Here is an 11,324-nt window from a genome sequence, read left to right as displayed (position 1 = left end):
ATATGAATGAATGTTTGCAGTTCCACCAAGTTGGTCACAGAAGGAAAGGCACTTTTCCAAAATGACTATTGATTTTTGCACTCACATCAGATGAATGATATATGGGGTAGTTCAAGTTTCGAAGAACACCCAATGTCAGCACTAGAGGTTTATAAAATGGGCATTAAAAATAGGATGAATTGGATTATCTCATCAGTACTCTGAACAGGTAGGACTATCTGGCTTAAATGTAGAGGTCAAGATGCTTTAGCCATTTATTAGACAAATAAAAAAGCTTCAGACATACTAACAGAGTTAAAGAACTAAAAAAATACAGTTTGCATCTGACTGGAGATTTCTGAATGATGTAACTGTATTCAAACAATAAAACCACAGTATAAGCTCCCAATTTTTCATCTTTTTTTTGCAAATATAAATGCAGTGGTCACTAGTAAGGTCTACCAAACCCATGATGCAAGGAAGAACTGACACATATCACTTGATCTGGATGTACTTTCTAAACAACCTTCTAAGACCTACATCTCTCCTGTACTATATCTAACTTCAAGTAAGCCTGCTGATCATCTTCCATAAGTGATTATTTGTGCAAAATGGAACAATTTCTGTGGGAGAACTGCAGACTCATAACAGACTGCACTATGATGTTATGGTAGGGGCCTCTCCTAAGAAATGCTAAAATGGTCAATATATCTGTTCTACATCAGGAAATTTGACTCACATCCTTTGTCAGTGCTCTAATGAATGATAGCACAGCCACTGTTTTGGTTGGGAAAAGCCCCATTTCAAAACTGCCTCTTTAGGAAAATCCTTCCCCTCAAAACTCTTCCATTAAAAGCATCTGAAATGGAAACATTTTACAACACACATATTTTTATTTGACTTGGTATTACATTTTTATCAGTCAAGTATTTCAGCTTTGGTGTTGACCCAAACTAAATTGCTTTTGATTTTCTGGATATATTTTACCGAGAAAAAAAATCCTATCCTAACACTTCCTGCCAAGTAAATTATCAGAACCATTCACAGCTGAGGGACTGTGCAAAACTAACTTTAGCTGTATTTATAGAAGATATACTTTTCTACTTATTTCAGGAAAAAAGATTTATTTCCTGTGTCTGTTATGCTGTAGGAGAAAAAATAAAGATAATGCATAGAAAGTTGTGGTTATAAGTATATAACACTTGTGGTGGAGCTGCACTTCACTGAACATCCAAAGCTTGACAACTGGGACTTGCAGAGTGGCCCTAATGTCAGCCTGGATTTTTAACGTCACGATCTCTCTTTTAGTAAAGAACAAACCAGAAGTAAGATGAGAATGCAAGGAATGGTGCAATTCAGATTTCTACATGATGCAGGAACTTATTGTTTCTAGGAGGCCTCCCATGGTGACATAGATGCTTCAACTACACGGGTACAATTTTCAAGTGTCCTGCTTGGCACTAGCAGAGCATAGGGACATGTCTGTGTTAAAAAAAATTCTTATTTACAGGTAGAAATTGGAAATAAACTGCAACTGGAAATGCATGCAAACAATCAATTAGATTACCTGGATTTGCATGGACAAGACTGACAACTTAAGAGCAACTTAGTGCCTGGGTGCTGGCGGCAGAAATTCTGTGGGTGTCACACTGGAGGAGCTCCTTGAAACTCAAAGGCTAGGAGGATACCTTTGGGTATAGCGCCATTTCTGTTTCCATTCTGTCTGCTTCAATAGTACGAGACAGGCCTTATAATTTTAGCAAATATACTACATTGTGTAAAGTCAACAGCAGACGAACTGACTGTCTGAACATTTCTGTGTTTTCTGTGATGACAGCAATCAATAAAAAAATAGGAAAAAGAAGTTTTTCTTTTCCTTTACTTTCCAGGTAACACCTCTGGGCCATGACTCTGTATTTCAAATTTGATGTATCTGAACAATCTGTGCAGTTGGATCTGATTTATGAAGAAAATAGCTTGAAATCAAGTGCAAAGTGCTATGTGTAAATTCAGCATAACTGTTGGGTTTAAAAAATGAGTATTGCCTCACAGCATGTTCCAAAAAGTCTTCAATTTTACATTAGTTATTTCTTCAAGAGGCTGTATATAAATAGTGTTTGAGATCAGCATCTAACTTCCACCTTCACATTACTAATATTTTTGCAAGCCAAGTACCATAAGGAAGGGGAAAATTATGTCTTTGATTCACTGAAGTTAAACATTTTTCTACCTGAAAAGTCATATTCAGAAGATAAATTTTTGTCATGAGAAAAAACTGGTATATAGCAGACCTATGGCTGTGTTTCTTGCACTAGCGACAGTGTAACATAAAGAACCAGTTATCTAGGGTATTAAAAGACACTTGTAAAATGCATAGCTGCTTTGATATCTAAGATAATCAGTTATGAAAGAGAAGTTGAACACTGCAGAAACTATTAAGTGAGCTAACATGTAAGAAAAAGTTGGAAAAGACTCTATAACAGTTGTAAGAAACAACAGCGTATTAGAGAAAGATAATATACATGCAGAGTTTACAAACCGTGTCTTTAGGGTGGCCCAATAAGTAGAAATATGGGGACCCATGCTTGTCACTTTTCATGCACATGGAGAGACTGGAAGGTACCATTCCTAAAGGAAGGGGAGGAACAGCCTAGGACCAATCATTAGAATTAACAGAACCCGTGACATACAGATATTTTACTATTGTTAGAGCAGAGAATTCTTAGTAAGTTTAGAGCGACTGAGTAAAAAGCTTATATGTAACAGGAAAGAAGTATTTCTGTAAAGCTAAGACAAATAAGCATGCTGTGAGTCTAAATTAGTGGATGACTGAAACTACTGTGCACATATATTCAGGATGTAGGTTCACCTGGAATACGCATGTGGAGTACATCTTGAGGTGCTTTATGAAGGAGTAACAACAAATCAAAAGCAAAGGGCTTAATGCATTTCAAAATCGTGCCAATTTATTTGTATGAAAAATCCTTGTATTGGTATCAACTCTGACATTTTTTGGTTTTGGTGGTGGGGTAGTGCTGAAACATGAGCTGAGAGTTTCTTCAAGGCCCTTCAAAAATGACTTACTGCCAAATAACTTGTGGCTTTTATCTGTTAACCAGCAATGATTTTGAGTATACTGAAACTTGACTTTTTGCATACAGAACTGTTCCTCGCTTAAATAGCCCAAACTTAATCTGAACTCCAGTTCTGTACAATTACCTGAATGTCATGAGCCCATGGGGTGAGTTTTGTACATAATTTAGCATTGTGTGATGCAACAGAGATTCCAAAAAGCAACCCGAGGACATGTCTTCTAACGAAGTCAAACAAGGTAGGGGGAGAGGGAAAGAACAACTGTTGTGTAAATCCATAAAGCACCAACCAGCCCCTTGACACTGATTCCTTGTTCACCAAACCTCAATGATTCTGGTTCTCTCGGCTCTATGTGGGTTACTATCACACCGTGACCTAGCATGCTGAGGGCCAGATCCAGATGCAAGACAGGACAATGGAAAAGTTTTCCAAAATCTCAGTGTGAATGGGCTGGAGTCTTTAAAACTTACAACTTTCTGCAGGAGCTCCAACTTAAAAACAAATAAGAAATACCAAACGATAGAAAGTATGATTTTGAAGTCCTGCTGTGAAACCAGGAAGGGAAATGAATTAGCTTTCTTCTAGATGTTCCTCACAGATGAAATTCAGTGTTTCTGCTCCCTCTGCAGTGCCTGACAGAAAGTACCTGGGGCAGGAGGTTGTGCCTTGCTGGAGGGATGGAGACCACCTACAAGTGTCAGCTGTGCCTCAGTCTCCTCCACCTTTGTGCCCTGTTTGCAATTATTTGGTTTTAAGACTCATTGCTTTCAGATACTTCTAGGAACTTACATATTTTAACGTAGCTTTGAGTAATGAAAGCTCCAGTCAGGAAAGGCTAGGAGCAGTAAGCCAGAACAAGCAAGCCTGCCAGGACTAAGAATGAAACATCCTAGGCTTTCCTAGGGACCTTTTTCCATAGATATTTAGAGAAAACAGTGATTGTACTCAGAGAAAACTAGCTTCCTGGGGCTGATCCGCCATTAGAATTAACTTGCCTCTTGCAGAACTCATAGCTGGATGGAGACCTGTGATTTGTTAGTTTTACTTAATCTTTAATGTTACTATTTTGGGATTTTGTGAACAGTTTTCCCACATTTTGCCTTTAGGGATGCTACTTCATCCCATTGTTTGGCTGCACAGTGTGCATGTTGTTCTCATGGTGTTTATACAACCATGTCTAAGCTCTGAAATACATGAGCATCTGTAATTAGGCTCCCACAGTGTGAGCAGACAGATTTTTGGAAGTGCTACACACCCAGTAGCTCCTGCTGAAGTCAATAACCTCTTAGGTAGATGCAGACACAGGGAATTAGGCAACCATTGCAAGAAAAATCTTGGTCTGTCATTTTAGTCAAGTTGTATTTAATGCTGGTCTAAGAAGTGCTTATTGCTGCAGTGACGACTGAGTTTTGTGTCCTGTGACATGTATGAATCCTCACACTCCCTCCAGCCAGACTCCCTAGGCAGTAAGTACGTTTCGGGATCAGAATTCCCAGCAGTGCTTCTAGTCTTTCTTGCACGGTAATATGATTTCTTACTATGACTTCGGAGAACAGCGCTGGCAGATATTTCCTATGAAACCTGATGCTGATGTTTTTCGGGTTTGGATGAGCTGTGATAATTCACCTTCAGTAGAAGCGCAGTTCCTCTGGCTATCCTTATCCTCAGCAAACATGTTCTGAGATGCTGGGTGATAAAATACCCGTTTTCTAAGCTTCTTTTGTTGCACCCTGCTGTGAAATGAGCTACTGCTTTTAGGCATTAATCATATCTGTGCTCCTTTCCATGTATTCTGATGCTACCGTGCATGCTACAAGGGGATTTCTCCCTCTGACGTGCTCTAAGATCTTTGGCATTTGTTTTCAAGCAAAATCAGGAGCTGGAGTTGAGGTAAATGATGCATTTGCAACCCACTTTATTTCTTCCCCTAGGTGCTTCAGCTCAGCCAAAATTTTCTGAGATGTACTTGTAGGGACAGATTTCCAGACAGCATAAACTGATGTAACTCATTCAGGAGCTTTACATCTTCCCAGGAGCTTGTTCTTTGTTTCTTCACTGAGTATCTTCTTCTTTTCAACACACATTCTTTTCTTTCACAGATCACTTTCTTATCATTGGTGATTTTTCCTTAACACTGCTTTTACTGATGTCAATCATATCAACTTTCAAACACTGATATTTCTTGCACTTAAATATATACCGCCATATTTTGCATTAATAGAAACATGGCTTTGGAATTAAAAGAGCATTGATTATATTGCACAAGAAAAATCAAAAAGTTGAAGACTGAGAGACAATAATGTGACAGTGTTTGGCTGGTTGGTTTAGGTTGTTCTAGGTAAGCTTCCTTCTTTTTAAAGCTGTGAGTCTGAGTACCACTGCGGTCGGAAAGGTCTTTAAACCCAGTGTTACTGCAGCTGACTTGGGAAGTGCCTGACCATTCCACTTGTTGGAGACTGAGAGAGAATATCCAGGAGAGGACCCTCCTACCCCTGCTCTGTTTTTGTATTTCTCCCTAGGCTTCTGCTGCACACCACCGTTGCAATCCAGATACCAGCGCAGTCCTCCAGCTTTGCATTTTTATACTCAACTGAGTCTTATTTCCCACTGATAATCTCCAGAACTGGACCCTAATGAGAATAAGAAATATTTCTGACACGTACTTGCTAACCATCCCCCCCCCCCAATCCCTGATTTTTTCAGTAAAAAAAGCTCCAGTTAGTCTTGCTAATTCTCAGTCTTCTGGTGGGAAGAAGAGGGAACTACTAAATATGGACCAGTTTATCTGCTGTCCTCAGGACCACTTTGTCCTCGAGCTTACCATTACAATCTTCTCTGCATTCAGTTTTCCATTATTAGGAAAGGACGTTCTTGCTGGGGGTTTCTGTCATTAATACTCTGACACACATTCTTTGCAGCACGATGACTTACCCTTGTGATCCCGCCTTCTCGAGGTATGCCCTCTGGTTTTAATCATTTCTGTTTGTTAATTTCTGGTTTTAACTTCCTAAGCAGACTGCTGTTGGTGTTTATGTGCACCTTCTGTTTGTTCTTAGAGTATTTCTCATTGCTTTGGGAAATGACCTAGGGAGGACTTTAATATCTCAGTTAATCTCAATGGGCATCTTCTTATTTTGCTTCCATTCTGCCTGCAGACTGGATACAGAACTAACATTTCTCTGCCTGTGTAATGCACATGCTAAGAACTGCAGACATGTGGATGTTACCCTTTGTTGTGATGCTTTCTGTAGGTTGTGTGTACCTTACAAAGTAACTCCTGAATGCTTTTACTGCTTTTTCAGTGCAGTAGGACAACATGGCTTTCAAGCACAGCTACTCAGTTCTCCTCCTATGTGGAGCTGTAAGCTGGGGATGCAGCTAGGAAAATGATCTGATTAAACAGCACTTCTTTGTAGCGACTTTTATTTCTCAGTAATCTGCATTTTTACACACCTAATGCTAAGCATTCCAAATGCCTTTCTGAATGGCAAGCATGGCTTTAAACAGTCCTGTGAAGGTGTCTTGTTTCTTTCTGTTAGCACTATAAACTGTGCCTGGACTTGTAGTGGTTTATCTGTATTTTCTACTCATGTTCTTCTGGGGAAGGGAAGGCTCGTGCACATTTACACCTTTCGGGAGATTTGTTTTCCCAAAACAATGCTATTTACACTGAAATTTTTTTACATCTATTTACATTTTCCTGTGATTCTGGAATAAGGTACAGATTTATAAGATTATTTAAATATAGAAATTTATTTTGGACCTCCCATAAACCTAGGTTTAAGTGCCATCCAGAACTGGGATCTTAAGAAAGTCAGATTCGGAATGGGTCTGAACTGCAATCAATTCTTTGCTCATAGCAGCCTTCCACGCCCCCCCTTAGATTAAACTGCTTTCCGAGGAACCAGAGAACTGCTGGCATATGGTTCTGCTATTTGGGAAGGATTACTACCCCTATACCAGTCCTGGACGTTTGTTTGTTCTTTCATTAAAATTGATGCACCTCTCCCTACAAAAGAGTTTTGGAGGTGATCTGAATCTTTGTTGGAGATCCCTCTGAAAGGATTATGCACTGGTTAAAATTGACATTAAATGTCTTAATACTGATTTATCATAATCCCTGAAAGCCATTTTGGCTTTGTTCCTACTCACCAAAAGTATGACTCACTAACTTTATCACCAGATGAGTGGGCTACGGCCCATCCTTGCTGCCCTTATTCAGAAGCTCTTGAAAGCTGGAAATAATGCAACATGCACTATCCTCAGTATTGCCTCAGCCACAGAATTGGCTCTAGTTTAGAGAAGAAAATGGTGCAGTTACCATGTATACTGACAGCCGGCAAAGCGCTGACTTTCAGTGGAGCTGACTTTAATGTCTCCAACAGAGGTAATGAATTTATGTTGGTAACAAAGATTGACCTGAACCTACAGTTAAGCCTAAGTATTACTTTGAATTTTCATATGCTACTGCAGTTTCTGATTCTAATGGGGAATGATGTTGGAAGTTCAAAAGTAACATTAAAAAAGTTTAATAGAGTTTTGGACCTCCTAGCATAAAGAAGTCAAGGAATTTTCATTAAAAACCCCATTTTCTTGTGATATTTCAGGCCCAGCTGTGCACATCATAGAACTTATGTAAATACCTGACATTGTCACACCATACTTTAGAGTAAGACCTGATCTCAATTTTAAAAAAGAGCTTTTTGTCTTTGAAATTATCTTTGGATAATTTATTTTTACTTCGTTTCAGTAGTGAAATAAGGTTTCTATAGTGTCTAAATGACTCACACTTTTTGAACTATGCAAAAAGTCCCAGAAGTCCTTCTGAAACAAAAGATGAGAATGGATCCTGCTTTCTCACCACAACGAGCAAAGCTCCTTTTTTCTTCAGAGTTGGCTTCTACTTGATCATCCACGTATATTGACAGAGAAAATATAATGGGTGAGGTTGTCAAAGAAAGAAGTACTTTCTTGTTAATGCTTTGAATTTAAACCCGAGCCACTGAATTGCATGGCAACAAGATCATCTACTGTGATTAAAAATGTGCAGAGAAGTACCAATAAAGGAAGAAAAGGACAGCTACGGACAGATCAGCAACTCCCAGCACACTCAGAGATGTCCCCTAAAGGGTTCAAAGTGCCTCCTCCAATGCACATCTTATAAGCCTTTGCCTGTGTCTGAAGGGCAGCAGATGACAGTAAGTCCAACTCTACTCAGGTAAACACTCGAGCCCATATTTAATGCGCCCTAGGACATTACAATATATAAATATCTGCAATTACTACTTAACTCAAAAGCAATATAATTAATTTATATAGGTTCATGCACATAGAAAAATGTAAAGATGAAAACCCACCATATTCTGGGACCTGGCCTGTTCCACGTTTCAACAACAGTCGCACTCTCCTGCCACCAGACTTGATTAGCTCTATTGCTCTGGCATGTGTCATGTCCCTTGTGCTTTCTCCATTGATTTCAATTATTTGATCTCCTACCTGTCAGGTAAGAAGAATATTGAGTCAGACAGAATTGCAGTAAAATGAGCGTTTCAGAAAGAGACATATTCGATGGATCACAGGTTACCTGAATGACAGACAGACACATCAAGGTAAATTTGTTCCTGTCTGTCTGAGGGATATTACTGACAGATTAAATAACCTCCAAAGTGGTTTCTGAGTGTGGTATATCAAATGCTGCTCATCTTCTGCTGAAATCAGTGTAATGTGTTTGTAACTCGCCTCCTATCTTCTACATGTAAGAGGTTTTTTTTTTAAATTGTTTGATACGTTGGAATCACTGGAAACATTATCTGTGCTACACCTTGACTTGCAGTTTGTGTGTGCCCAAGAAGACCTTTGCTCCGTTTAACTTGTTTTCATAGAGAAAACAGAGGTTCAAAGCACAAATACAAAGATATGTCATTTGAATATCCAAATCTTGGTATTAAAGTTTCATACCAAATTAAGAGTTGTTATGAAGCAAGCTATTAAACAAAGAAAGGTTGGGCTATGGCACAGGACATGCAGATTTGCTGGAGTTCTTACAAGAGCATGCTTTGAATGATTTATCCATAGGTGTTTTTTGCTTGGAATAAGCACAGCCCCTGGCTGAGCTGTCTAGTCAGAGCAGCTGACACCAGGGCTCTGATTACAGATTTCTGCCACTCACCTCCTGATCAGCTTTCCAGTCTGAGTTAGCTTCATTATTATTTTTCTGCCTCTATTTCTACAGCTGTAAAATGGGGCATTGACGTCTGCATCTCCCATCCTCCCCAATCTCCCTCTCAGCTTTGCCTCCCACCGGGCTGTTTTGGTTTTGCTCTTCTCTCCATGAGAAGGGCTGGCTTTTGACGATGGAAACCCTCTCCATGAATAGGGGAGCGGTTGCTTTCCTCTGCGCCCGCTCAGCAGGGCAGACAGTATGCGTAGGGAGCAGCAGCCGCACAGCTTGTTCGGTGTTGCCATCCCACAGCCACCCACTTCTTTTGTCAGACATTTAAACAAGCGCTGAGGTGACTTGTGAGCCTCATGTTAGTGACACCACAGCCTTCGGAGTCCCTGTTTTGCAGCTGCATTGCAGAAGCCTCCCAGCCTCATCGGAGGGGTGACCCAGGTGAATCCCAGAAGGAGGGTTGATCTGGCACGGGTAGAGGTGTGGGTCCAGGTGATGGGCAACCAAGAGGGGTGTGTGAGGGTCTCAGTTGAGGGGGTTCAGCAAACTCGTTTCTCAGTGCCAGAGGAGCACATCTGCTCAGCAGTATCACACCTGCCTCGGTCTGTATCTACGGCTTCCTCACCGTGCGTATCCACTACACTAAAATAACAACACTGCGTACATCCTAGAGAGGGCTTTAAGGAGACTATACAGATTTCAAGATGACTGGCACTTCCCTTTCCTCTTACAAGCCTGTCTTGACAAAACCAGCTCTTTGCTGGCCTTGGACATTGAAATGTTTTCTGTTTGTACGTTCTCTTTGCTACTATTGTATTTCTGTCAACTAGAAGTGTAATCCTTCAGAGGCTTTCCTTCCTTCCTGAGTTTGAAATACAGTGTTTACCAAATAAATGTGCATAATATGAAATGTCAACAAGACTCCTGGCATCAAAGAAAACTGGAAGGGATGTCAAGAAGTTACCTAGTCCCTACTTCTGTTCAGGGGCAGAAAGAATGCTACTAAAAGCACTATGGCAGTGTTTCTCAATAGGAATTCATACTTTGTCAATAGGAGTTGCAGTCTATTTTAAGAACTCTCTCAGGATCCTGTACGCAATCTATGCCAGTACTTAACTGAAAAGCCATTGATCTGAATAAAACCTCTCAGCCTTGCTATCACACTTTGTCAATGCTGCAGACGGAGCAGTGGGGGGAAAAAAAATCAGGATTGTTTTGTGCAAAAAGGCCTTATTGTTGCAGTGCAAATTTCTTCCTTAGCAGATTTTTCTCTGTTAGGAAGAATACATTTGGCTGTACCATGCGGTACGCATGTTTAGACATTTGTGATGACCCCCAGGCCACAGTGATGCACAGTGCAGATGCCCTCTGGATCGTGGAGAGCTCTCCCCCAGGTTTGGCCATGCAGGGCTGTTTTTGCACTACTCTGACTTTTGGAGTGGTTGGTAGGATGTAGTTGCTGCACACACTCGGAGCAAAAATGCAAAATGTCTCTTACCACTTCTGTTACACAGACAGAAGATAGATTTGTAGCATCCCCACAAGGAAACTAGTCAGGCCAAATATAGACAAAATTCAACTGGTTTGGGAAAACCTGTTTCTAAATGTCGTGAAACAGTTAAACCCTGGTAGAAATCCTATAAAAGTAAACTCAGAATTTCCAAAGGCTTAGACAGCTCTTTTTCTGTGTCATGTTGCCTGGATAGACCGTGTTTTGCAGAAGGTATTTAAAGTGATCTTGTTAGCATGTTTTGAGAGAAGAAGTGCCAGATTAGATCAAATGAAGGAGGTGTTTTTAACACTCCTTGATAAATAGTCTTTAAAATGAGTACTGATGAAAGCTGCACAGAGCACATACAGTCCTTCAAATAATATCCTCTGCACTCAGAGCAGAAAGACAGAAAAAGATTTTATGCAGTTTAATATGTAAAAGGTTAAGTTAATGTCACATTTTCCCCCTGCTGTTTGCCTTTCTTCTGTTCTTATTGGTCAGTGTGCAGGAACTATCTTGTACGAATGTAACCTTTTCTGTATTTCAGTGGTTTAAAATATTTTTTTTCTCTGTAGGCAGCACATAGCT

At 40.1% G+C, this 11,324-nt stretch overlaps 1 protein-coding gene across 1 annotated transcript in view; it reads right to left on the bottom strand.

Moving 5' to 3' along the window:
- The window catches only part of LOC104165770 (membrane-associated guanylate kinase, WW and PDZ domain-containing protein 2-like), a 47,786-nt gene that overhangs the window by 15,637 nt on the left and 20,825 nt on the right, over window positions 1-11,324 (bottom strand). Inside the window, exon 4 of the mRNA XM_009705508.1 lies at window positions 8,430-8,568. Within this exon, the coding sequence (XP_009703810.1) occupies window positions 8,430-8,568 (139 nt within the window). The remainder of the gene's footprint in view (window positions 1-8,429; window positions 8,569-11,324) is intronic.

The sequence above is a fragment of the Cariama cristata genome, unplaced genomic scaffold (genome assembly GCF_000690535.1).
Source record: "Cariama cristata isolate BGI_N322 unplaced genomic scaffold, ASM69053v1 scaffold2518, whole genome shotgun sequence".
Taxonomy (NCBI): Eukaryota; Metazoa; Chordata; class Aves; order Cariamiformes; family Cariamidae; genus Cariama; species Cariama cristata.
This window is presented reverse-complemented; position numbering and strand designations above follow the sequence as displayed.